General features: G+C 61.1%; 1 protein-coding gene across 1 annotated transcript in view; it reads left to right on the top strand.

The window, feature by feature from the left end:
• Positions 1-204: 204 nt before the first annotated feature.
• The window catches only part of PRRX2 (paired related homeobox 2), a 41,635-nt gene continuing 14,530 nt past the window's right edge, over positions 205-27,309 (top strand). The window contains exon 1 of the mRNA XM_078436384.2: positions 205-718. Coding sequence (XP_078292510.2) covers positions 421-718 — 298 coding nt within the window. The 5' untranslated portion in view covers positions 205-420. The remainder of the gene's footprint in view (positions 719-27,309) is intronic.

Below are 27,309 nucleotides of genomic sequence, written 5' to 3' on the forward strand. Positions count from 1 at the left end.
CATTGTGGGTGGGGAGGGCGCGGGGAGGACACCCCTTCCCCCCCCTCCCCTCCCCCTCCCTCCCCCCCCCCCCCCCCCGCCGGACTCCGCGCAGGACCCCCTCCCTCCCCGCAGCCGCAGGGTGGGGGCGGGCGAGGCGCGGCGCGGGGAGGAGGAGGAGGAGGAGGCGAGGCAGGGGCGAGGTCTGCTTCAAGAAGGGGCGTGCGGCCGGAGGAGCTCGCGTTTTAGCAACTTGGAGAGCGCGAGGCGGCGGAGGGGAGGGAGAAAGTTTGCTTCCCCGACGTCAGCGCCGGGCGGGCCGCGGCGGCCGGGGGGCGAGCAGGCGGCGGGGAGCGGGGCCGAGCGCGGGGCGGCCGCGGGGCGCGCTCGCTCCGACCCGCGCCTGCCACCCGCGCCGGCGACCCCGGGGCCCTGGCGGGCATGGACAGCGCGGCCGCCGCCGCCGCCGCCGCCGCCGCCGCCGCCGCCTTCGCCCTGGACAAGCCGCCGCTGGGCCCGGGGCCGCCGCCGCCGCCGCCGCCGCCGCCGCCCGCGCTGGGGCCCGGCGACTGCGCCCAGGCGCGCAAGAACTTCACGGTGAGCCACCTCCTGGACCTGGAGGAGGTGGCGGCGGCCGGGCGGTTGGCGGCGCGCCCCGCGGCCCGGGCCGAGGCGCGGGAGGGCGCGGCGCGGGAGCCGTCCGGGGGCAGCAGCGGCAGCGAGGCGGCGCCGCAGGACGGTGAGTGCGGGCGGGGCGGGGGCGGGGGCGGGGGGTGGGGGGTGGGGAGCCCGGGCGGAGGGGGGGGGGGCGGCCGGGGCCCGGGGCGGGGGCGGGGGGGGGGGCGTGGGAACGGAAGCGCGGGGTCCGCGGGGACGCGCGCTCCGCGGGGTCCGGGACGGGAGGGAGTCGGGGCGCGGACGCGGCGCGGGACCCGCCGGGGGTGCGGCTGCCGGGTGGGGGCCGTCGGTCTGCGATCGGGCAGGCTGCGGGGACCGGGGCTCTGGACCCGGGGAGGGGCTCGGCCGCCCTCGGCCACGGCCGCCGCCGCAGGTCGTGGGAACGGCGGGGACGTGTGCCGCCTTGGTGCCCGGCCCGGTGTGGGGGGGGGGGGGAGGGGGGTGGGCAGCGCTCGCGGCCGCCCCGCCAGGTCGCCCGGGAAGTGGGTGCGATCACTGCCAAGTCACAGCCGGGGAGACCGAGGCTTCCGAGGGGCAGGGCAGCCGGGTCACACGCCTGGGTTTCAGAGGCCGCCCCGCTTCCTCCCGTCCCACCCCAGCTGCGGCTAGGTCTTAAGATGGGCTCCTTGGCGGGGGTGGGGATGCCTGCCCCCCCCCCAACCCCACCCCCAGTTTACCCCACCGGCGGCTTCCTAGATGGACTGGCCCAACCCTAAGGAGCCAGCGAGGCCTCTCTCCTCTGCCGAGGTTAAAGGTCATCAGGAAAGGGCTTTAAAAACAAACAACCCACCCAAGTGGCTTTTTTCAGAAAGTCGTACAGGATCACTGGGGCCCGAGCCCTGGGTGAGACCGGGAGGGGTGGGGAGGGAGAGATGGAGATACAGCCAAGGTGCCTGGCCCTGGACGTTTCTCGTGGGAGCCGAGGAAGGACGGGAGTCCCCATGGCTGTCCTACAACCTGTAGAGTAGCTAGGGTGGCTGAGACCACAGCCAGGTCCCCTAGCTCTGGGGAGCCAGCTGGCCTGCTAGAAGCTCTGGGCCCCTTTAAGAGCCCTTCCCACCCCCTCCTGGGGACCCCCACTTCCTGCACCAGCCTCCAGGTCTCAGGGGAGTTGTGCCCCGCCCCCCCCCCCCCCCCCCGCCCCCCTGGCTGGCTACATGCCCTGCTTTTCAGATGAGAGGAGGTGCAGGGGGCACCGAGGTGACTCCAGCCTCGCCTGAGACCTTGTCCAGGAGCATGTGTGTACGTGAGGCGTGCCTGACTCCCAGCGGCACCTCACAGAGCACCCAGCTGGTGCCAGCCGCGTCTGGCCGTTGCTGGCTCCCTCCTGGGGGCGTCCACTTGCCCGCCAGCCACAGCCTTCCGGCATCTCTCTGCACCCTCCAGGGTGAGCACGAAGCAGGCCGACCCACCCGCGGGAGCTGGGGTTTCCCTGATGGAAAAGTGGAAGCCAGGTGTCTGGTTTGGGCCGGGGGCAAAGTGGGCGCCTTCTGGTGCAAGAGGAGAGGGGCTCTGCCAGCCTGAGTTCGTTCCAGGACCCCAGGGCTCCTGGGAGGAGCGGCTGGCTCTGAGCTGGCTTCCCCTAAGAGGAGAGGAGAGGTCTCTGATTTTACCTGAACGAATGGGGGACCCCCGCTGGGGGTGGGGAGAGAAGGAGGAGCAAATTGAAGGTGAAGCCCAGAAGGAAGGGCCAAAAGGAAGGACAGGAGAGAAGAGAGGGGCGCAGAAGTGGCCGCGAGAAGAAGGAAGGAGGCACGGGCTTCCTGCCCTCGAGACCTGGCCAGGGGCTGGGTGCCTGTTTCCAGCCCAGCCGTGGGGAGAGACGGTGGAAGGCATCGCCGCTGTTGGGACACAGCATAGGTTTCCCAAACGCAGGGTTATTCTGGGGGTGTCCCAGAACTGCTTGTGTCAGCTGCGGACACAAGTGCCTGGACAGGGCCGCTGGCAGCCCCCAGGGAGCTCAGTGGGTAGGGGGCCTCCCCAGCACCCCCCTGCCCACCCTAGCCCGGCCACCCTCAGTGAGAGCCCGCGGTGGGGGTGAGGGGGGCTCTCCTTTCCTAGATGGGGCTTCCGCACCCTGGGGGCACCAAGGCCCTGGGGACAGGGGACGCACTGGGTGTGGGGTCGGGTGGGGTGGGGCAAGAGCGGCGGCAGCGGTCTGGCCCCCAGAAGCGAGCATCTCCCACTCAGCTGTGAAACTGAAACCTGCATGGCCACCGTGGAGGGTTCTTCGGGAAGCTACACGTTTCAGTTTCCAGGCTTCTCTGTATTGGGGATCACATCTTTCCCCCTCACGTGTGGTGTTAAAACGCCCTTTCTTTCATGAACTGGGGATGATAATTGGAGATTGTTTGATTTTAATGTCCTTACTTGGCAAAATTAAAAGGAGGTAACCCTATACTCATTCCTTAGATTGGAAGCAAATCGCTAGTCCATGAAATCCAAATGTTTTATATAGAGTCAAGCGTCTCCCCAAGGCCAACTGGGCGCATTCCAGGGGTGCCCGCTGCGGGCAGAGTTCCCCCCGGAGAGGCAGGCGGGACGCAGGGGGGGAGGGGACACTGTATGGCCGTCCCCCTGGCCCGTGAGACTCCCTCGGCTTGCTCTCTGCGTCTGGGCCTGCAGAGAGAGGGCAGAGGCCGGCCGCTCTGTTCTTTTTCCATTTCCTTCCCTCCTCAGGCAGGTGCCCCCTCCCACTGCCACTCACTGTGGATTCCTGAGTCTCGAAGTCTCCAAAGTGGGGGAGAAGGAACCTTCCCTCCCGGGATCTCGGGGAACCCAGCCTGCATCACGAGACCCCTTTCCTAAATAGGCAACCAGACCTCAGGGTGTCGGGACTCTAGACCCCAGGCCAGCAGGCACGGGGCCCTGGGCTGTGACTTCGTCCCCCAGTCCTGGGCCCGCCTGGAGCCCTGGCGCCTCGCCGAAGATTTGCCCATGCTCAGAAGTGGGTTTTCCTGTGGCTTCTGGAGCTGTTTCTGGGTCCAAAGAAAACAACTGACACCAAAGAGAGATGTCCCCCCCCCCCATTAAAAATTAAGGGCTAATGGAGAAACTCATGAGTTAGAAAATTGATACATTTTCAGTCTGCCAGGAGAGCAGGCTCAAAATTAAAAAAGAAAATTTTTTTTCTTCTCTTTTGTTTTCACAAAGCCACCAGTAGATGTAGCCGAGCCTCGCCAGTGATTTTCCCAGAGCAGGCGTCCCCGGAACTGGCCGGGAAGGCTGTGGCTTTGCTGGTGACTCAGAGCAAAGCAGGGTCTCGTGTCCCTCCCAAATCAAACGCTGAGGTCTGCGCCGGGCGCTGAGCTATGCCAAGCACGTTAGGAAAATAAACCCTCGTTTGCTGTCTTTGCAGTGACTTACAACAAAAGAAACCACATTAATAACTGAGATTTTCTTTAAAGCATTCCCTCCTGTGGGCAGGGCGGAAACAGGGATGCGGACACACTGTGAAAATAAACACGGCCCCTGGAGCCAGCCGGGTGAGGCCCCCAGCCCGGGAGCCCTTCCCCCCCCCCCCCCCACCAAAGCCATCTGGCTGGTACCTGGTTTGGAGACCTCAGGACCACGAGGGTCCACTGCCCGGAGATTCAGGACAGCCGGGTGCTTGGAGGCTGAGGGCACAGGCTGGGCCGGAGGGTGGGCTGGAGCCCCGGGTGGGGGGTTCTGGGCTCCCTCAGCCACATCTGCTAATGGGGGGCCAGGAGGCCAAGGGTGAACCTGGTTTAGGGTGGGGGCCTGCCCCTTCCCCGGAGTAGTGGACCTGAAGGGACCCCTGAGTTCTAGAGACTGGCCGACCTGCCTTCAATTCTTAAAACTTTTATTGTAGCGAAATGTATCCAAGATTCAGCCCTTTAGCCATTCAGGGGCGCTCAGCGCATTCACGCCGTTGTTCAGCCGCCAACTGCTGCCCGTCCCCAGAACTTTCTCAGCGTCCCAGACCGAGATTCTGCCCCCTTGAAACACTGACTCCCCACCCCCCACTCTCCTCTCTGTCTCTCTGAATCTGACAACTCTAGGGACCTCACGTAAGCGGGAGCTTACGACGTTCGCCCTTTTGTGACACTTAGCAGGATGTCTTCTGGGTTCGTCCATGTCGTAGGCATGGGTCAGAATCTCCTTTCTTTTTACGGCTGAGCAGTATTTCGCTGAGTGCGTGTGCGTGTGTGTGTGTGTGTGTGTGTGCGCGCTCGCACGTGCCACGTTTTGACTATCCGTTCACGTGTCGGTGGACACGTGGATGTTTTCCACCTTTTGGCTGTTGTGACAAATGCTGCTGTGAGTACGGTGTGCAAATACCTTTTCAAATCCCTGCTTTCCTTTTCTTTTTTTTAACGTTTATGTATTTATTTTGAGAGAGAGATAGAGAGTGAGCAGGGGAGGGGCAGAGAGAGAGGGAGAGAGAGTCCCAGGCAGGCTCCGTGCTCTTGGTGCAGAGCCCGACCCGGGGCTCGAACTCACGAAGCCGTGAGATCATGACCTGAGCCGAAACCAAGAGTCGATCACCCAACCAACTGAGCCCCCCGGGGGGCCTAGAGCCTACCCTTCTTCCCTCTGGCCTTCCTTTCCTGGCATCCATTTCAAGGGGGCCCCGGGGGGTGGGAGGGCGGGGGCAGAGCTGTCTGCAGTGGGAGCCCTGCTTTTGCTGCCCCCTCCGTGTGTGACCTTGGGCATGTCACATCCCTTCTCTGGGCTCAGTTCCCACCTGAAAGGGGGAGGCAGTGCCCAGATGTTGGAGGGGCCCCTCCCGCCTTTCATCGTGATTTGATCCAGGCTGAGAAAACGCGCAGGAACGTGGAGTCTCTGGGGTCTGGATCTTGGCAGGGCCTGGTGAGGGCAGCCCCCCAGCCTATGCCCTGGGTAGGGAGAGAGGAGGGTGAGCGAGACGCTGAAGAGCCAGGCCTAGAAGCTGGGAGCCCAGGGGAATCCAGTTTGAGAACTGCTGGGTCGGCCGGGCTGGCGGGAGGGGCGCGTCTCTGGCTTTTTGTCAGCGGGGTGGGCACTCCCTGTTTAGTTCATTGTCCTCTAGGTTCCAGGGTCATCTTGGTCCTCTAGTAAATCATCTGTCTGGAGCTTGGGGTGCGGCACGGGACCCTCAGACCCGCTAGCACCCCGTAAGGGCAGAAGCTCAACAGGGCCCGAGCGGTCGTTGTTCCCTCGCGGAAGATTCTGGAAAAGTAGTTTTGGAGCAGTGGTGAGAATGCCTGTTTGCACACCACACTTGAGGCCCAGAAGGCATTGCCAAAGACGACAGGGGGAGAACGGACCTGATGTCCCTGTAGGTGCAGGGCGCCCTGAGTGGGTGCGGGAGGCAGCACATAGTAGGTTCTCAATAAAGGGCCTCCATGGCAGCTCACTGGGATGCCCACGCCTGCCCTGGGAATCAGGCAGGGCTAGTGATTTACCATCCCTATTTTGAGGGGGCCCAGAGAGGCAAAGCAACCTGCCCAAGGCCTCCCAGCTGGGAAGGGAGGGGCGGGATTTGTTTGGGGAACTAAAGGGATGGAGAGGTGGGAAGGGCTAGGCCTTGAGGGCTGCACAGAGTGGGGCTGTGGGGGTAGGCCCTGTGCCGTGTTCAGGGTTTCTAAACTTCTGAAGACAAAGGAGGGTTTCCAGTGGCTCGTCCTAGGCGGGGACGTGGGGTCAAATGGGCTGAGGCAAAACCTGAGGGGCGGTCCTGGTGTCTAAGACCCAAAGGGCAGTGGCTGACCCCAGATGGAAGTGAATCTTGGGGGGTGATTAACGGGGAGCCGGCGGGTCCCCTGAACACATCCGACACACGGCACGTCAGGGTCGGGACCTGGCCCGGGGTTGCCCTGGAGTTGGAGTGAGAAGTCGGTTGCGGGAGTAGAGAGAGGGGACGTGCCGGTGAGGCCGTGACCGTGGCCAGCGGCCCTGAGAGGCACGTTCGCCGAGTGCTCACCGCGTGCCAGCCAGGGCTCTACCCGCCTCACCCCTGTTGTCTCCCCACCAACCACGGAAGTGGGTCTTTTTAGTACCCCCAATCTTTTTTTAAATGTTTATTTGTGAGAGAGAGTGCGCATGGGAGAGGGGCAGAGAGAGAGAGAGAGGGAGACACAGAATCCGAAGCAGGTGCCAGGCTCCGAGCTGGCAGCCCAGAGCCCGACGCGGGGCTCGAACCCACAAACCGTGAGATCGTGACCTGAGCCGAAGTCGGACATTGAACCAACAGAGCCACCCAGGTGGCCCCCCATCCCCATTTTACACGAGGGAGATGAGCCACTCGCCAAGTCACAGCTTCCCGTGAAGCTTCCCAGGTCTGTCCAGTTCTGAAGGCCCTGTTCTCCACCACTGCCTAAAGCCATCCCCGGAGCCCCCAGAACGCGGGCTGGTCCAACCGGGGGTGGCCACTCCCAGGCCGCACTCAGGGGGCATGAGGCAGCCTGTGGAGGGGTCTTTTCAGCAGCCCGGCCTGGGGGAGACGAGCAATCCTGGCAGTGTTGGGGGGCCGCCCAGCTTGGGAGGTTTGGGAAGGTGTGAGCCTAGTGGGGGACCCTCTCCTGCCCAGAAACATCCAGAATGGCCTATCCCACCCTCCGCAGGCCTATCTCCAGCCTCCCGGACACAGGAGAGCAGTGGAGGGTCCTTGACTCTGAGGAACATCGATAGGACGGCCCCCTTTCCTAGTTGACCGCAGCTCCCATACTCATTCATTCATTCATTCATTCATTCCACAGTCGTTTTCTGAGTGCCCACTGTGTGTCAGGCCTCGAGCCCCTACCACCCGCCCAGGCTTTTGGATTCGAGCCCAGTGAGCTTAGAGGCACTGGCCCAGAGCGGCCGGTTGTACAAGTTGCCCAGAAACCCATTTACTCGCGACAGGACCGTCCGGTTGCCTCCGTTGCCTCCGTCCGTTTCAGACACAGAGACGCGCCCCCCCCCCCCGCCCCGCACACACACACTCGCACCCACAAACCCTCTCACGCCCACCCACACTCGCGTCCGTACACACAAGCCCACTCGTTCGCACACACCCCCTCATCGACACACACGAACGTGCGCGCACACACTCACGCCCACAACGCTCACGCCCCTCCGCCAGGGCTCCAGCCTGGCCCAAGCGATCGCGTCCAGGCTCTTAGTGGGCAGGGCGGCCGCAGGCAGCCAGTGAGCAGTGAGCGGCCAGAAGGCTCTGGAACGGGCCAAGGGTTAAGTGCCTTTGGTGAGGTGGTGAGTAGGAGAGCACCGTGGGAGCTTCCTGTTTAGACAGAGGTGGGGAAAGTCATTGCACGGGCTCCCGTGCTGAGCAGACAGGGTGCTCTGGGGGGTAGGCGAGGGCACAGGGGGCAGGAGGCAGGAGGCAGGGTGCTCCCCATCCAGGGCTGCTGCCAGGAAGGAGCTGCGGCCTCCCCGGGAGCGTGGGCTTGCTGGCAATGGCAGGGGCAGAGCCCCCACCCCCCCCACCCCCCCACCCCGCCCCCAGCCAGAGCCCAGGAGTCGTGGCATCTTAAGATGTCCTGGGAATCAGGTCACGGAACCACCCAGATGCTGTCACCGCCGCTGGGAGTCTGGCCCCTATTGCTCTGTGTCCCTTCCACATCTGGGAAGCTGCCTGTCCCCAGCCTGGCTCCGAGGGGCCACCGTGATGACAGGCGCCGTCCACATGGGGTACTTTACAGCCGGCGATATCTTATTGCATCCTAAAAGATGAAGCGGGCTCTGGAAGGCATTATTTTTGGTCCCTCTTTATGATCCATTCTGCTTTTCTGTGCATGGGAGGGGCAGTTGGGACCTTCCAGTTTGGGGGGCGGCGGGGGGCGAGGCGTTACAGAGAAGCCAAGAAGCTCGGACCTGGCGGCCCAGGGGGGGACCGTGGTCTTTGGGGAAGCTTCTTGTTGTGGGGCAGTGAAAGGGGAGGAGGCCGGGACAGGCACCCCTGGGAGCTTCCACAGCGGGCCCTGAGCAAAGCATCTTGGTCGCCTGAGACCCGACCGGGTGAAGGTTTGTCACGTCTGTGACACTGCTGCTCAGGGGGTCGTAGGTGGGGCCCTGGACGTGGCCTGTCGCTGGTCTGAGGGGGTTTGGACCCAGCTGTGGGTCAACATGTGGCCCCAGAAAGACGCACCTGGGCAGCCGGTTGAAAGGCATGTTCCTGGGCTCTACCCCAGCCCGTGGAATGGTGCTCCGTGGGTCCGGGCACCTGCATTTAACAGGTTCCCACACACTTCTACGTGCATTAGGGGGTGCACGTTAGAGTGGCGGGCACCACCGAACCCTCAAAACCCCCTCCCGGCGTCCCGCCCGCCCGCGGCTCTCCCTCGCGGGGGTGGGTCCCCGGGGGGTCCCAGGAGGGCGGCCACCTGGCCCCCCCCCCCCCATCCCACCTCCCGGTCCATCCTCCCCTCCTGCCGTGGGCACAGACATCTCCACGCCAGAGATGGCGTTATTAAAAGTGACATTTAACCAGAGCTGGAATTAACCACGCGGATGGCTGCAAACCTCGGAATCAAAGCGCGAGCCGCCGGGCGCGCCTGGCAGGGGTCTGGGCCTCTCCGCCGCCAGAGCTCCGCGCCCCGGCCTCCCATATAAAACCCCCGCGGAACGCCGAGGTCTTGAAAGCCAGTGCACCTCTTTTCATTAGACTAACAAATAACACGTAACAGAAAACATCTGTTAACAGCAGCCCCTAATGTTCTCAAGATGCTGTCGCGGGCGGCCGGTCCAGCCAGCGGGCAGCCAGGCCGATCAGGGCTCGGGTTCTGGCCGCCCCCCTCCCCAGGGGGGGTCGCAGGGCCCTCGGGGGAGCCGGGCACCCGTCCCCCGTCTCTCCTGGGCCCCTGCACCCTGTGCGGCCCGGGGGATTCCTTCTCCGCCTTTCCTTCCTCTGACTCTCTCCCTGTTGATGAGAAGCAGTCATCCGAAGGTGTGTTTGCAGGGGTGGGGGGTGGACAGTGCAGCGGGGTCCTCCCCCCCCACCCCCCGCCAGCCGTGTGGCCTCGGCACGTTTCACAGATCTGGGGAAACACGAGAGCTGGCTGGCGGGGGATACGTGGCGTGAGGTGGCCAGCAAGGGTGTCGGCTGCTTTGATTACCGTCGGGGAAACGGAGGCTCCGAGGGGTCAAGCGACTAGCCTGGGGTTACACAGGGGGCGGAGAAGCGAGGCCCGAGACAGCACAGGCCAGCCCTGCCCTCGCGGAGGCCCCACGTCCCCTCAGAGTCCCCACCACTAACCGCACGGGCCCGGAAGGCAGAGGGGCCTGTGGATGCCCAGACGGAGGCCGGGAGACCTGAGCGCCACCCCCCTCCCGGGACCCGGAGCATCATCTTCTGGCCGCTTCCCAGACCGAGGGAGGGCCGTCCGGGAAAACAGCCCAACGGTGGGAGAAGAGACAGATTGGCACTTTGTCCCCTGTTTCCCGTCATGGTGAAGCTACAGAAAACAGGTCTTCTCGTCGTCCCCCGAAGAGACCGTTAAGCCCCAGCCCTCCCCATCCCTCTCTAAGATATGCCTTGCTTTGGGGTTGCAAGGTGACGGGCTGGGGCGCGTTAATTTGCCCGTTCATTCAGGGCACACGTGGTGTTGTTCCGAGACATCGTGCGGGGAGAAAACACCAGGGGGATGGGGGAGCCCTGGTCTCTCACCGGGGAGGAGAGCGCGAAGGCAGGGTCGCGGCCTGCGGTCTCAGCCGGCCGTCCCCACCTGCCTGGCTCAGCACAGCACTTCACGTGCAGCCCGCTGCTGAATTCTCTCAGCGGCCTTAGGAGGGCAGGGAAGCATTATCCCCATCTTGCAGATGAGGAAACTGAGGCTCAGAAAGGCAGAGTGAGGTGGCCCAAAGCCGCTGAGGAAATGTGCGGTGATCCCCAGAGCCTAGGGACAAGGCTGGTCACCCCCTGCCGGGCCCCCAGGTGGCCAAGCAGCCCTGACAGGGAGGGACTGCGTCTCCCATCTTCCTGGTTCTCACCTGGAAACCTCTGCAGTGCCCCTGAGGAGGGCGCTGCTTTTCCAGGGACCCCCTTGTGCAGAGCCTCGCCCCCAGCGGTCCGGCAGGGGGACTCCGGGCTGTGCTGCGACGCAGGGGCTGGGGCCGGGGGCCCGGGTGGGGGGGGGCCAGGAAGGGACCCCAGCCTTTGGGAATCTCGTGTTTCCCAGACACGTCGTGTTTTCCCCGGGAAGGCCCCTCCCCCAGAGCCGTCTGCCCTGCCATCACAACCCCAGGCTGACCCCCAGGCAGGGCGAGTGTCAGGGCTCGAAGCGGGAAATTGCCGGAGACAAGAAGTAAAAATGGACTGCTCTGGTTTCACTGGGAAGGGAAGAGGAAAAGGCGAAGATCTAACGCGGCCGAAAGCGAGGTCGCTGTTGAAAGGCGATCGTTGCTGTTGCCGTGAACTCGAGTCCGGGCCGAGCAGAGCTCCCAAGGGGGCGGCCTTTTCGAGGGGCTGATTTCTCTCTCAAGGGAGGAAGAGAATGGGGGAGGCATCCCGTGAACGCTTCCCTCCCTCCTTCCACAAATATTTGTCGAGCACCTACTCCATGTCGGGGGGTGGGCTAGGTCCTGGGGTCCCAGCGGGATCAAGGGAAGTGTGGTCCCCGCCACGAAGATGTCCTGGCTGCCCTGAGGACAGATAAAGGGGCCCCCTACCTGGCCTGGAGGTTCTGGGAAGGCTTCCTGGAGGAGGCGGAATTTCAGACTGTACCTAAAGGATGAGTGGAGTTAGCCAGAAGAAGAGGTGGGGGAAGGGTGTCTCGGGTGGCGGGAATAGCGGATACAGAGGCTCAGAGGTAGGAAAGAGATCGGCTGTTCCAGGAGCAGAGGGGTGTGAGGGAGCCCCGTGGCGGTGGGCCAGCGAGCAAGGCCTGACCCAAGACCCGCCGTTTTTTGTATGAGGAGCGGTGAGAACGCTTCCTGCTCGTCTGTGGGTGCCTGGAGTATCCAGAGCACCCAGGGCCTCCCCAGGAGCTCTCCTGGTGAGCCAGTGAGCCTGTCGTGTGGGATATGAGCGGCTCACTTGGGAACAGCAGGTGGCCTGGCTGCCCAGAGCGCCCAGGGTGCCCCTGTCTCCAAAGGAGCTGACCACAAGCCCTAACTGGCTGCCCAGGGCCCAGTCACCCTGAGATCTGGGATCCCGAGTCGGGGAGGAGAGACTTTGCAACAATCCTGAGATCGAAGCTTCATCCGCGGGTCCGTTAACAAGGCGAAAGGTCGGCCCAGGCCGTCCAGCCGCAAATCCCTGGAAGGACGGAGGGGACCTGGGGTGCTCGTGGCTGGGTCGGGGCAGTGGGACCGGCTGATTTGTGGGCATGTTCATGTTCATCACGATCATCCACCAGTCCGGACCATCTATCGTGCACCTGCTGTTTGCTCAACCCTCCGTGGTTCCTCTCATCAATCCCTCCCGGAGACTCTAGGAGGAAGGTAGTCTTCTGGCCCTGTTTTCCAGACGGGGAGTCTGAGGCCCAGAAAGATGAGCTATGTACTGAGGACACGGGGGTCCCGGGTCTGAGGCCCTTGCTGTCAGCATGTTTCTCAGCCTGGCTGGCCCAGGGCCCCTGGGGCTGTGCTCACTCCGACCTCGTCCAGCCTCTCCAGGCTTTGCTTATGGGAGAGAACAGAGGCTCCAGCTCGACCCTGGGACAGGGACAGCCTCCCTGGACCCCTGTGTGGCTCCATGGCGACACCGGCATAGAAACAGACAGCTGGTCCCAGTGGCTCCCCTGCCTTGTCAGGGGCCGGACATGTCGCTGGTGGGGTCTGGCCTGGCTGTGGGATTCTGGCCCCAGCCTCACCCCCCGATCTCTGACGATCTTGGGAAAGTGCCTTCTTTCCCTGAGCCTCATGTTCTGCGTCTGCAAAATGGGCGTAACGATAGCAGCCGGAGCTTGGATTGTCCTGAAGAGTTGGTGAAATCAAGCAGCTCGGGGCTCAGTGCTCTGCCCCCCTGGCCAATTTGTTTCCGCGTTCGCTCTCTCTGCCGCGTGGGAGGAGGAAGCAGCCCAGTTTAGGACTGCCAAGCCCTCCCACAGATGGAGAAACCAAGGAGGGAGAAGTTTCCCGAGGCCCCACGGGAAAAGGAGCTGAGATCAGGAACAGAGTTCTGGGTCCCAGGAGCTGGCTCTGGCGGCCTTTGCTGGGATCTAACTATGCTTTCCAAAGAGGGGACAGATTATCCAGCCCTGGGTGCCCCCCCCAACACCCCCGCAGGACCCAAGCCCCACTGCCCCTGCCCAGCCCTGCCTGGTGACCTGGGGTCCCCTCTCTGGAAGGACGGCACGGATTTGCTGCAGCCCCAGCCTGGCTGATACGGGCTGCTTGTTCCCGTGCAGAGCGAGCCTCTTGCTTTATTTCCCGTGGCCCATATTGTATATATACGTATAATTTCATGACAAATGCCGTCTATAAAACACAACGCAAGTATGTTTATAATGTGGCATTTGAGGTTAAAAATTCAAATGAGAGATCAATTGCCCCTTCTAGAAGGTCTGTGCATAAAATGGCTCAGGGAGGAAGGCTGAGATATTCAGATATGCTCCCTCAGGGATTACGGATGGGTTCTTGCCACATATCTAGAACAGGTGTTCACACACACACACACACACACACACTCTCAACTGATCCGAGGGCTCCAGCAGAGCTGGGTTAGACACGGTGTTTGCCTTCGTGGGAAAGCTGATCTCGATGCGGGCTCCTTTCTCTGCTCAGGACCCCAGTTTCCTGCTGCCCACCGGAAGCAGGTTCTGTGACGATCAGGCACACCCAAGTTCATGGGGGCAGATGGCAGGGGGAAATTCACAGAGCTTGGGGGACCAAGAAAAGAAGGTACCAGATTTACGTCTGCCGGCTGCCAGCTCTCAGCTTCTCCCTAAACCCTCTCCTCCCTCCACCCCTGAAAAACCAGACCCGGATGGAAATCTAAGTGAAGAGTGGGTCCGTGGACAGGGCAGACGGCATGGGAGGGAGCCCCAGTCAGAGAGGTGGTTAGGAGAGCTGGGCCTGTCCCATTCCAAAGGGGCCGGAGGCAGGGTGCATCTCCTTCGGCACCCAGGGGTCAACCCGGAGCCCCCACAGAAGAGCCTCAGGGTTCTGGAGAGTTCCATAGTAGCTTCTTGGGCTCAGCGGATCGTGAAGAATGTTCGCTGCTTTCTTCAAACCGGTGTCCTCTGCACGGCAGATTTTCGTCTCTACCTTCCCCCGGTGCAGGCAGGTCTCTGACATGCATGCCCCCCCCCCCCCCCCCGCCGCCGTCAGGAAGGCAGAAGTTCTGAGGAGTTCGTAGCCAAGCCTGCAGCCTGGTGGCCTCCTTGTGTGTCCAAAGGGCCCCAGGGAGAGGAGGTCCAGAGTGGGGGCCAGTGAGTCCGACCAACCCCAGACGGCTCTCTGGGGCGAAGGGCTTTCCCTTTCGGGCCTCAGTTTCTCCATCCGCAAAGTGGGGATAATGACAAGTGGGTTGTGGGGACGCAGAGTTGGGAAGCGCTTAGGCTGTGCTCCATCATTACTGCCATTGCTGTAATTAGCGTCTCACATGCGGGGCCCTGAGAGAATGGGAGGAGGAACCCGCCCCACCCCGGCATCTGCCGGTCCCTAGGGTCCCTCTTCTCGCCAGCAAGGGACAGAAACTGTCGCAGCCCAGACTAGCTCCATATTAAGGCAACAGCTCTCTGCCCACCCCGAGCCCCACCGTGGGCAGGGCAGGGGGAGTCGGGGCTCGTCTGTTCCCCTTGTCTGCTGGCCCTGGCACGGGCGGGAGAGGAGGGGACATGCAAACAACAGGCCGAGGTCTCCGCGGTGGGCACCCCACCCCCCCAGGCCGCTCCTGGCCCTGCTCTGGCGAGCCATCAACCTCGCTTCTTTGGGTGACGTCACTGTCCACAGAGAGCCCCTGCGGGGACCCCCTTCATAAGAGTGACAAATCACGCCCCCCCCAGAGGAAGCTCTCACCCAGGCCTAAGCCCAGGGCACACATCCCCCCCGCACCTCCGTCTTTACAGGAGGCTGTCAACACTCCCATTTTACAGGTGAGAAGTGGAGGTTCCTCTACTCAACATATACTTCTTGAGCCCCATGCGATGTGCAGCCACGGGGCAGACATCCAGCCGTCAGCCTTTAAGCGGCTTCCAGGTAACGGGAGACAGGCAATTAACTGATAATGACACAGACGGGGAATTGAGTCCAGTGCCAGTAAATTCCGCCGAGTTGAGAAGCACAGGGGGGGCCTCCGCGGCTCAGAGACGGGAGTTGCCGTCCCAGGACTGCACAGCCAGCCCCTGGCAGGGGGATCCCTGCCCTCCCCGTGGTGCGAGCTGTGGCTCACGAGAGCCCCTCCGAACAGGCTGCAAAGATCCCCGGCCCACCGTAGCTGGGAGAGGGGTCCGCGACCGCCCACGTGGCAGGGGCAGGGCTACGAGCAGAGGAGGCCGGTTGCCAAAGGCGGGTCCACAGGTCTCTCCGGTGCTGTACTTGGAGGAAGGGGGTTCCCCTCGTGGGGGGGCCCGCCGCCCTCGTGCTGCTAGGCTAGGGATGTAGGTGAGGCTCCAGCAGTGTGCTAGTCAGTGCGGTCACCCACAACGGAGAGAAAACTGGCCCTGAGCGAGGAGCTTAGGCGAAAGCAAGATCGTGATGTGCGTAACTCAAAAATGCAGGGCGGGACTTCAGGCCCGGCTCCATCCAGGGCTTCAACAATGGAGCGGCCAGCATCGCTCCCCCCCAGGGTCTTGCTCTGCCAGGACTGGGTCCCTGCCCACGTCCGAACCAATCACAGAGGGGCTTCGTGCCGATTGGCCGAGGGCTGGGCTGTGTGGGTAGAGGCTTCGCCCAAACCCTCTGGGCCAGGAGGAAAGGAAGGAGGCCGGTCCTCCAGAGGGGTGCAGCCCGACACAACAGAGCTTGCACTTACAAGGAGGCGTTCCCCAAATAGCACGGGGGCCTGCTGTGCTTGTTTGGCATGTATTATCTCACCTAATACTCACAGGGGGGCCTTTATGTGCCCGCTTTGGAGACGAGGAAGCCAAGGCTCAGAGAGGTCAAGTAACTTTCCCGAGGTCACCCAGCCCGTGTTTAGAGGAGCTGGACCTCGTGTCTCAACCGTGACCCTCAAAGCAACCAGTGTCTCTCCAGGTGGCACCGGGGCCACCCTTCTGCCGTCTTGTCCCCTTCCAGCAGGGCAGGCAGCCGTGTCACTGAGGCCCCGTGCTCCCCCCCTCTCGGGGCCGAGCGAGTCCATTTGGCCACGTGGGTCTGTGCAGTGCCTGCAGAATCTGAACACTCTGTGTCCTGGGCTGAAGGCTGGTGGCAGGAAGACACGGAGGTAGCTTCAGAAGGGGGCTGTCACTGCCCTCGCCTGGCAGCTGGGCCTGTCAGGGTCTTGCTGGACATAGGACCCCCTTCCGGTAGCGGTGTCCCCCTCCCATGACAGCAAAGAGTCCATGGCAAGTACCCTTTATCCACAGCCGAGAGCGGTGGCGGACTTTGCCTGTCCGGCTGACCTGCCGTCATGTGCGGTCAACGTGCCCTCCCCCATTTGTTAATGACCCTTCCACATTGGATCCTGGAGCCTCTATAGAAAACTCTATCGCAGGGGCGCCTGGGTGGCTCAGTTAAGCGTCAGGCTTCGACTCAGGTCATGATCTCAAGGTTCGTGGGTTCGAGCCCCGCGTCGGGCTCTGTGCTGATGTCTCGGAGCCTGGAGCCTGCTTTCGGATTCTGTGTCTCCCTCTCTCTCTGCCCCTCCTGCATTTGTGCCCTCTCTCTCTCTCTCTCAGAATAAATAAATAAACTTAAAAAAAAACTGTATTTCCCATCTTTCATTTTCCTGGGCTCTTAAAAAAAGCTCCTGGGCCCTAGACATTGTGGCTCTAAAGGCTAAACGGAGCTGGGCTGTGAGTCATTCATTAATTCATCCGGTGTTTATTGAGCACCTACCTAGCACCAGGCACCATTGTCAAAGCAGATGACCCTGGACAGGGACAGAGGGAAACAGGCTGGTGCCGTCCAAGGGAGCTTAACCAGTGATGGTGAAGCGGTGGGGGGAGGCAGACAGGTCCCCAAGCTTTTCTGGGCTGGGGAGGGGAGGGTTCCCACGGGAAGTGGTGCCCCAGGTGAGAGGTGAAGACTGGGTTGGGCAAGGTGGAAAAGAGTTCTAGCCAGGCCCCCCGTGGGTCTGGTGGCGGGAGAGGGTCTCGGCAAAATGCTAATGAAATCAGAGCTGCCCAGGTGGGGGCCAGGCCCTGGTTAGGGTAGAATTAAGCAAATGTGCCCAACCTGTGGCAGACTCTTTTCCATATTTGATTGGTGCCGGCTGAGGGACAGCCACCCGCAGCGCAGCCCCCCCCCCCCCCCCCCGCCGCCGGCAGCGGGGGGATTGGGGACATATGATGGGGGTGGGGAGCAGGTTGCTTTCTCAGTCCTGGGAGCCTGCCAGACTCCGAGTCAGACTCCGAATGGGCTGCCCTCGGCATTCAAGGATGCTTCGTGGAAGGGAGGGGGGCAAAGATGGGCCTCGTGGCTCGGCAGGGAGCTTGGCCTGTACGACTGCCCCCCCCTCCGGACCGGTGAGGGGTACAGAGGGCCGGACGCATGCTTGTCAGCCGTGGTGACACCTGCGGGTCCCATATCTCGACCGCCTTCCGGGCATCACCCCTCGGAACCCTCACAACAGTCCCTGAGAGGTGTGCTGTGCGCACAGGGAAACTGAGGCGCGGAACGACGAACTGACTTGCCGAGGTGGCAGAACCAGCAGCCTGATTTGCAGGCCACCTTGGCCGCTGTGCCCGAGCCCATGGAATCATCCTAAGCACCCAGCGAGGATGGCGGTCTTCTTATACCCACCTGAGATGGGAAGCAGGAAGGTAGCACGGCCCAGGAGCTAAGGGCGGGCAGACTCGAGCTCAGATCCCAGCTGGGCAAACTTGGGCGGCCCACGTCAACTCTCCCGGGCTCTTTCCCCTTTCGTAAAGCCAGTCGATGACCGGATCCCCCTTGCACCGTCTCTAAGGGTGGGTGAGAAAGGGCTTCGAGGGCCGGAAGGGTCCCCGGGAGTGAAGGAGGGCTGTTTGAAGAGCCACCCTCCACCCGGGCTCCACGGTGCGGGCACGGACCATGCCTCTCCGCGCCTTCCTGCCCCCACCCCCAGAACCCCCGCGATAGCACACCGAACTCCTGTTTTCTCCAAGAAGCACCACGGACAGCAGCGTGAGGCTCAGCGACTCTGAAGGAGAAAGGGGGGCGAGGGCTCCCCGGGTCCACGTGGCTCGCTCTGACTGTTCCGCTGAGGCTCCCAGGGAGGTAGGGACAACGAGGGTCTCGTTGGCGGGAACGTTGCACGTTGCCGTCTGCCGAGAGGCCCGTGGCTTACAGGTACTGGTCCCGTGGCACCGGGAGACACTCCCACGCTCCTTACCGCACCCCCACCTCCTCTCCAAATCTCTCCCCTTTAAGCTTTCTTGGCTTCTCTGGGCTCCCCGGGCACTCACATCTAGAGCAAAAGCCTGCCCGCTCTGGTCTGAATCCTAACGCTGCCGACCAGCTAGCTGGGTGACCCTGGGCAGGCCCTCCTTCTCCCCGAGCCTTGGCTGCCCCCTCCGTAGAACCGGGGTAAGCGACAGCGTTCGTCTCCCAGGGTGGTGCATTTGGCTCGGTGCCCTGCACGCGAGGGTGGCTCCGCAGATGTCTCCAGAGCCCATCATTTCTCAGTCCCCTGCCTTCTGCCCGGCGCCGTGGGGTTAGCTACCCGAGTTATCGCCGGTGACGATCCATTTTGCAGATGGAGAACTAGGCCCGCTTGGGCTAAGTGGCCTAGTTCTGGGGCTCGACTCCAAGACCATGCATTTGGCGTTGTCTGTGGGTGGTTCTCGACCCTGGCTTGTGTGATAGCCCAAAGCTGTTGAGTCAGACTCTTGAGGGTGGAGGGCTGGGTGCGGCTTGGCATCTTATTATTATTATTTTTTTTAATGTTGATTTATTTTTGAGAGAGAGAGAGATAGAGCACGCACGGGGGAGGGACAGAGAAAGAGAGAGAGGGAGACACGGAATCCGAAGCAGGCTCCAGGCTCTGAGCTGTCAGCACAGAGTCCCATGCGGGGCTCGAACTCACCAACCGTGAGATCGTGACCTGAGCCGAAGGCGGACACCCCACCCCCCAGGGATTGTGCTGAGCACCTACAGCTAGGACCCCCGTTTCAGCTTGCAGCCCCCATCCCTCCCACCTTCCCCAGCCCATCCCCTGCTTCTCTCGTGGCCTGTGTTTTGCGGGGTGCGTCCCTCTTTCCCTGAGAATTAGCACGAAACCTGAGTCTTCTCTGGCAGAACTTGTCAGCCCTTTGGGCACACTTTTGAGGGTAATGACTCGCTTTAGAAAGGCCCCCTGTGTTCAGGGCAGGTGATGTTAGACACACAGGTTGCTTCAGGTTGCTGGGAAGGATCTGAACCTTAGTGACCAGGTAAGCAGGATCCGGGGCTTGACAGGGCCGCCCAAGGGCCACAGTTCTGGGGGACAGATGCACCTATCACTGTCAACACAATACCTGCTCTCAAAATCCTAAATCGGATGTGCCTGGACCAGGAGGTGGGTAACTGGGCCAAACACCTCCCTTGGGTGGGCCAGAAACCATAGTGGCTCAGGAGTGCCAGCTAGAAAATGTGCAGTATTAGGGGCACCCGGGTGGCTCAGTCGGTTAAGCGTCCGACTTCCGCTCAGGTCACGATCTCACCGTTCCCGAGTTCGAGCTCCGCGTCGGGCTCTGTGCTGACAGCTGGGAGCCTGGAGCCTTGCTTCCGATTCTGTGTCTCCCTCTCTGTCTCTGCCCCTCCCCCACTCACACTCTGTCTCTCTCTCTTTCTCAAACATAAATTAAAAAAAAAACATTTTTAAAAATGTGCAGGATTTTGGAAGCTGATTGTCAAACACAGATGCCATCGGGAGTTCAATTACATAAACTCCCAACTACACAAGCTATATTTAAAGCAAGGGCAACATTTACTCCAAACTCCCTTCTTATCATTTTGCTACATTTACTATTATTTATATCCTTGGGGTCATTTGCATGTATGGGATCTGGGCAGCGGGAATAACTAGACTGCCCTGTGCTTCTGCGTGGCTCCTGGTTTTGCCTTCGCTGGTGTTACATTGTAGCTAGAAATTGGTTGTGGTGGAAGCAGTTATACCCCAGAAACTGGCAAACATAAATCAAGGGTCACTGGTTGTGACACGTTTAGGTTGTGACACGTTTAGCAGCATACCACAAGCCATAACTTGAAAAAAAAAAAATTGTTTTTGGTTTTCCCTCGAAATAGACTTTATTTTTTTTAGGGAAGTTTCAGGGTCACAGCAAAGGTGAGCAGGAAGTTCTCATCCCCGTCCCCCGCCCCTCCCACACGGTCGGCCCCAGTGTCAACCTCCTACGTTTGTCTGTCGCAGTTCAGGAACGCACACTGGCACATCATTGGCACCCCGCCCGTAGGGTTTGGACAAATGGATAATGACAGATACCCACCACTACAGTATCCTACGGAATGGTTTCACTGCCCTAAAAAATCCCGTATTCCACCTGTTTATCCCTCCCCCGGATGCCCACCCCTTTTTCTTGTTTGCATAGTTTTGCCTTTTCCAGAATGTCATACGGTTGGAATCATACAGGGTGTGGCCTTTTCAGATTGACTTCTTTCGCTTAGTAAGATGCATTTAAAGTTCCTTCATTTCTTGGGGCGCCTGGGTGGCTCAGTCGGTTAAGCGGCCAACTTCAGCTCGGGTCACGATCTCGCAGTTCGAGCCCCAGTTCGTGAGTGCGAGCCCCGCGTCGGGCTCTGTGCTGATGTCTCGGAGCCTGGAGCCTGCTTCGGATTCTGTGTCTTCCTCTCTCTCTGTCCTTCCGATGTTCACACTCTGTCTCTCTCTGTCTCAAAAATAAACATTAAAAAAATTTTTTTTAAGTTCCTTCATTTCTTTTCCTGGCTTGATAGCTCATTTCTTTTAAAGCCGAATAATATTCTGTTGTCTGGATGGACCACGGTTCATCTGCTCACCTTCCAAGTTTTGGCAGCTATGAATAAAGCTGCTGTGAGCGTCCACGTGCGGCTTTTGGTGTGGACGTGGGTTTTCAACTCCTTTGGGTAAATACCAAGAAGCGCGATTGCTGGGTCACATGGTTAAGAGCAGGCTTAGTTTCGTAAAAAAAACCTGACCAACTGGCTTCCAAAGTGGCTGCACCATTTTGTATGCCCACCAGCCGTGAACGAGAGTAAACCTGGGTTGTTTAGGGGCGCCCGGGTGGCTCAGCCGGTTAAGCATCCGACTTCGGCTCAGGTTATGATCTCAAAGTTCATGAGTTCGAGCCCCACGTCGGGCTCTGTGCTGACAGCTCAGAGCCTGGAGCCTGCTTCCGATTCTGTGTCTTCTCTTTGCCCCTCCCCCACTCATGTTCTCTCTCTCTCTCTCTCTCTCTCTCTCTCTCTCCCCCCTCCCTCAAAAATAAGAATTAAAAAATTAAAAAAAAAACTTGGGTTGGTTACAATATAATTTTGTAAAAAACTTTTTTCATGGTACGGTCTTAAAAATAATTGTTCTCTCGAGGTGAATCTTGGCTTGCCCACATTACTAGCAATGTGATATTCCCGTGCAGTGGGCAGAATATGGTCCCCGTTTTATTTTTTTTTAACTATTTATTTTTTTAGTGTGTATTTATTTTTGAGGAAGAGAGAGAGAGAAAGAACGTGAGCGAGGGAGGGGCAGAGAGAGAGAGGGAGAGGAGAATCCCAAGCAGGCTCCGCGCTGTCGGTGAAGAGCCCGATGCGGGGCTTGAACTCACGAACTGTGAGATCTCACGGTCCGTGAGTTCAAGCCCCGACCCGAAATCAAGAGTCGGGTGCTTCACCGACTGAGCCACCCAGGCGCCCCATCCCTATTTTAAATACGTCAAAGGCGGTAGGACGACTTTTCTCGCCGCCACTGGGGCCCTGGACAAGGGCTTGCCTCCTGGAGATGCCAGATTGCCGCTCATTTATTTCCTTAAGGAGGCAGAACCGAACATACGTCTCTTCAAATGCACCTCTGTGAGCCGTGTCACAGATGAGTGTGTCAGGGGCCAAGGGGCAGTGAGACGATGGCCCATGTGACACAACCCTTGAGGTGGAAAGAGCCCCCAGAGGGGAGCAAAACCCACGCCCCCCTCTCTGCCTTTGTCTGGAACTCTCCCCGCGCCCCTGAGCACACGGTGCCTCCTTCCTGGTCTCTTGTCTTCTGCTTCTGTACGACAAGGACGCTGCAGCCAGGCTCAGGACTGACAGATGCTCGCCTTCCAATCAGACCCCCCTTCCTGAGCCCATGGCAAACAACCAGGGCCCCTCAGGATCTTCCTTAACACAGTGTCCCAAACAGCTGTACCAGGCGATTAGAAGGGGTGTTGGAAGGCGCATCGGGGTCGCGTGCCTGATTAGTCCCGCGCTAACCGGCTGTGTGACCTTGGAGACGCCATTCGTCCTCTCAGATCCTGTGTCTACATCTGTGTAATGGGTTGATGAGGGTATCTGGTTCCCGGGGTTGCAGATGTGGGGACTCTGGAAAGTCACGGGTGCAGGGGGTCCGGCACACAGGGGTCTCCGTGGAGGGTGGCTGCGGGAGCCCCTTTCGGGGTCACGCGAACTCGTACGGTGTCGGCACGTGGCCCCGGTGGTCAAGCAAAGGCCTCAGAGCTGGGCCGGGCCTCTGGCTTGGGAGGTTCAGCGCCCCTCCCCTCCCCAGCCACCCACCCTGGGCACCTGCGGTCGGCATCCTGTCCAGAGGCTTCTGGCTAAGGAAGGAGGGGGGGGGGAGGCCACCAGATGGAAGGTCTGGTCACAGACCCCTGTGACCAGAAACTGTCGCAAGCTTCAGTACCAGGAGAAAGAAACCACCTTTAGGGAGTGGCAGCCGCTTCGTAGAATCCCTCCCTCCAAATTCACTGTCATTTACTCCAGGCTCTACTCGGCCAGGTTGCTTCTTTGGTTTGGTTTTTACACCCGGAACCCCTGTCTGTTAGTCCCGGCCAGTGGCCTGGCCTTCAGTGGCCCCCAGGCCCGCTCGGCGTGCCTTACCGTTGGGGGGGGGGGGGTGGATATCTTACTCTGGGGGGGGGGGAATAAGGGCTGGGAGCTGGGTTAGGAGCCCCCAGTTTGCAGGAGCCTCCCCTTCCTGCACCAGGCTGCCCTTCTCCCGGCACCCCGTTCTGGGTGGCGAGGGTGGGGGATGGGGCCCCCCCCAGCCCAGAACTTTAACGTGGGGCTTGGGCTGGAGAGTCAAACCAGACGGGCTTTGGACGCCTGGGCGCATTCGCCAAGGCCGTCGTCGCAGAGCCTATCAGCCTTCGGGCCGGGAAGTTTTTAAAAGTGTGGTTTTGTTCTCAAACCCAGAGTTTCTGATGGCCCACGTTAACAAGCCCCCCAAGTGAATTCAGAGGGTATTAATGGGAAAGTTCTGAACAGAACTCCCCCGTGGTGTAAGCAGCTCCGGGAAAAAAAAAAAAAAAAATGCTCTTCTCCTAGTTTTAAGGGCGAACGTGGCACTTTGATGTGGGTCCGTTTTCTTATAAAGTCCCCTGCGAGGGGGGGGGGAAATGCTAAAATTTAACCTGCAGCCAACAAATTACTTACAATTTGCAAGCACACGTGCTTACCTCTAGGGGCTAAAGGCCGTAGTGTATATGCGTGTGTGTGTGTCTAAAGAGAAGGAAACCCGCTTCCACTGGCCGACCCACTTTAACCCGCTCAGATGGAGATCCTTTGAAGATCGTAGCTTCCTTTTTATTTTTAATTTTAATATTTATTCATTTTTGAGAGAGAGAGAGAGAGAGAAACAGAGCACGAGTGGGGGAGGGACAGAGAGAGAAGGAGACACAGAATCCGAAGCAGGCTCCAGGCTCCGAGCTGTCCGCACAGAGCCCCATGCGGGGCTCGAACTCACGAACTGTGAGATCACGACCTGACCCGAAGTGGGAGGCTACACCGACTGAGCCACTGGGGGGGGGGGGGGGGCTCACAGCTTCCTTTTAAAGGCAAAACAGACATGGACATGCCGTCTACCCTCGAATAATAAAAATAAGGCGCTTCCAAAGCGGGGCGGCTTCCTCCGGAGGAGCCGGGGTGGGCCTGAAGCGCACCCCGGGGCTGCAGGGTTGATTTCGGGAGCATTTCGGAATGAGGAGGAGTCGGCTTGGAACCGAGAGAAAGAATCCACCCACATTGCTGAGCTGTCCCCCCCCCCCGGAAGCCTCACCGCCTCCAGGTGTTGGGGTCGGAGGACCTCAGCCGAAGCCTCAGGGGTGGCAGCTGAGGACAGGCTCTCCTCCGAGAAAGGGGGTGTGGGCGCCCCAGGCAAAGGCCGGTGTTGCCTCGCCGACTGCCAGTGACCTTGGGTTCCGGGTGTGCGCGTGAGGAGTTGAGGAGGCGGCAAAACTGATGCCGAGCCGCCTGGGGGGGTGGGGGGGTGGGGGGAGCGGAGTCCTGCGCCCCAGTGGGAGGCCAGCTGGGGTGCCTTCCCGATGGGTAACCTTGGTGCGACCGGCCGCTCCAGCCTCAGTTTCCCGACCGGGAAATGGACGCGCGATGGCAGCGGCGTCTTCGCAGAGGGTCACGGTGCGCGGAGGTGCGCCCTCGCGGCGCCCGCACCCCCGCGCTTGGCCCGGCCGTGCGCGCGGGGGCAAGCGGGCAGCGCCGGTCACCGGCTGGCGGAGGCCGCCGTGAACTCGGGTTCCCGGGACGGGAAAAGGGCGGTCCCGGTTCCAAGCCGGGGACGGAGCGGAGGCTGGGGGGCGGGGGTGGGAGGGAGGTGTCGGAGCCGGAGGGCGGGCGGGGGGAGGGGGGAGGGGGGAGGGGGGAGGGGGAGGGCGGGCGCGCCGGCCCCCGCGCGCCCCGCGCCCACCCCTGCGCGCCCGCCCTCCCGCGCGGGCGGCCGCCTCGCACTCCCGCTGAGCGGCTTGGCGGCGGCGGGCGCGGGCCGCGCGGGGCTGGGCGCGCCGATCTATTAACGTCTGTGTGTCTGGGCCGCGGGTCTGCGGCGAGGCAGGCGCCAGGGGCTCGCCTGGAACCAGATGTGCCGCGGCGCCGCTCTGGCCGCCACCGGCGCGGCGCGCTCGCACGCACGGGCTGGCGCGCACATGGCCGGGCGGGGCGGGCGGCGGCGGCTGGCGCGCCGGGCCGGGCACCACCCCCACCCCCACCCCCACCCCCGCCCCCCGGGGTTCGGGGTCGACCCCGGCCCCGCGTGTGCGTAAAAGCGACCCCAGCCCCCACCCGCCACCCGCCAGCCGAGCGCCGGTGCGCCCCGCCCGGCCCGGCGGGGAAAGCGACCCCCGGGGCGCGGGGCTTCCCCGGTTGGGGTCCGCCCAGCCCGCTGGCCTCATCCCCGGGAGGGAAGGATGGCCTCTTGGAGAGCCCCACCCCCCTCCCCCCAAGGACCGGGGACTCTTCCCGGCCGCCCCCCAAGTTTGTTTTCTCAAGTCAGTGCGTAAGATTTTTCAAGTTCTGAGTCAGAGCTTCCCCTAAGATGAGGAGTTTGGGCCACACTGAGACAGGCCAGCGTGGGAGGGAGGGGAGCAGGAAACGGGGCGAAGGAAACGTGGGGGTTGGCCGCTTGGAAGCGCATGGATGCGCGAGGGGGCTTTTCGCCCGCCGCCGGGGTAAAGGCAAGGGTTTCAGCGAGGCCTGTCCCCGCTTGGCAACAAATCGGCATCGACCGCAGGACGGGCTTCAGCCTCCCCTGGCGGCTTGGGGTGCCCTGCCTTTCCGGACTCCCTCCTTCCCTCCCTGGGCCCCCTCTGGGGTCCTGTGGTGAGCAAGGGACCGGGCCCCCAGCAGAAGACCACTCCCAGCAGGGGAAGTTAGGAAGATGGGGGCGGGGGTGGCGAGGGGGCACCCTGGTCCCCCGAGATGGAGGCCTCGTGGAGAGCAGAGAGGAAGCACGGGACAGGGTGGCGCTGTCGGTCTGGGCCGGCCCAAGTCTGGCTGCGGAGGAGGCGGGCGTCACCCAGGGCCTTGGGGTTTGGGGTGGTCCCCTCGGTTTGCAGTCCTTCCCGGACTCGTGGGAAGAGTGTTGCACAGAAAACCTTTGAAGATATGTGGGAAGAGCGCTTGCTCCTGGCCTTCCAGGCTCCTAGAAGTGGGGAGCTGGGACGCTGAGTGGGGGGAAGGGAACATCCGCCCCGTAAACACCAGCGCCCGGAAGCAGGTGCCTGTGGGGTGAGGGCTCCTGTACCTGCTGCGTCATCCCCAGGGGCTCGGGATGGCGTGGAGAGGGCAAGACGCGGGTGGCCGACCGGCTGGCCGTTTCCCCCTGCTGCAGAGGAGGCTCCCGTTCTCGCCACCGCCGGACCGTTGGAGCACGTCACTCGTGAGGAGACCCAGGCCCACTGGATCAGGCTCTGGCCCCCAAATTTAGAGAATAAATACATTCGTTTCTTCAGATGGGAGGGTCGGGAGAGTGGGAAAGCTCGTACACTTCACCCCGATCTATAGTGCATAAAAGTCTTCACGGATTGGGGTGGCCAGAGAATTGGGGTTACCTCCCCTTCGGCCCCCAATTCCATCCATCCATCCATCCATCCATCCACTCATTCTTGCAATCAGTCATTCATATAGTTATTCATCCAGTATTTATTGAGCACCTACTACGTGCCAGGCGCTGAGCATAAAGAGGCAAGTTCAGTCTGGGACTGGGAGGGCTTCCTGCTGGAAGCAGCCCAGCTTCTGTGGAAGCGTCCGCGAAGGACAGACTTTTGGGGGCACATTCGGGGAAGCCTCTGTTGGGGGGGGGGGCAAGGCACCAGCCCTGGGGCAAAGGTGACCTTTCGGAGTGTTTGGGAGTGAGACTTCAGTGCGCCAAGACCTCTCAGTAGCCAAGGTCTCCACAACACAGATGCAAACGTGAGGTTCAGAGAGGTTAAGTAACTCGCCCAAAGGTCGCCCAGCCACTAGATGGCCAGTCTGGGACTCTAACTGAGACCCATCTGACCCCACATAATATACTCATGGCTGATGTGACGTAGCATGTACTAGGTCCCAGACGCTGTTTTCAGAATTGTATAAATGTGAACTCATTCAATCCGCGTAAGGGATAGGTGGTCATCTCCGTTTTCTAGACGGGAGCACCCAAGTACAGAAAGGTTGTAACTTACTCAGGGTCCTGAGCAGTGAAGCTAGGATTCGAACCCCGGGCGGAGGGGGCGGGCAGGCTGATTCCAGAGTCCAGCTTTTAACCATCGTGCTGGGTGCATCAGCTTCAATACTCTTGGGGGGAACCTGTTCTGGCAGGAGAGAGCCCAGAAGGTCCTGGAAGAGAGGTTGTAGGAACTTCCGCCGAAGTGGGTGGAGTTTGGAAATCCAGCGGGAGGACAAAGACTCGAGCCATTTCCGCGGCGGTTGACGACAGAGGAAAATCGGGCAGAACGTAGGTGTCCAACAAGAGGGGAATGACTAGGGAGGTGGTCTTAGGACCCCCGCGAGGCGAAATGATGCAGCCGCTCACGGTGAGCTTGACGAAGAGGGCGGAGCTTAAATGAACATCAACCAACACGTGCTGAGCCCCGGTCTGTGCGGCTCACAGCAAAAGGGAGTGAATCTTGGGGAACCCGCCCCCTAAAATCGTGAGGTGGTAGTCGTCGCCGACATAATAGCTAAGTGACTTGGGCACTTCCGAGGTGCCAGGGGCGTTGTCCGAGCACGTCAGGT

Source organism: Panthera onca, chromosome D4, assembly GCF_046562875.1.
Source record: "Panthera onca isolate mPanOnc1 chromosome D4, mPanOnc1 haplotype 2, whole genome shotgun sequence".
NCBI lineage: Eukaryota > Metazoa > Chordata > Mammalia > Carnivora > Felidae > Panthera > Panthera onca.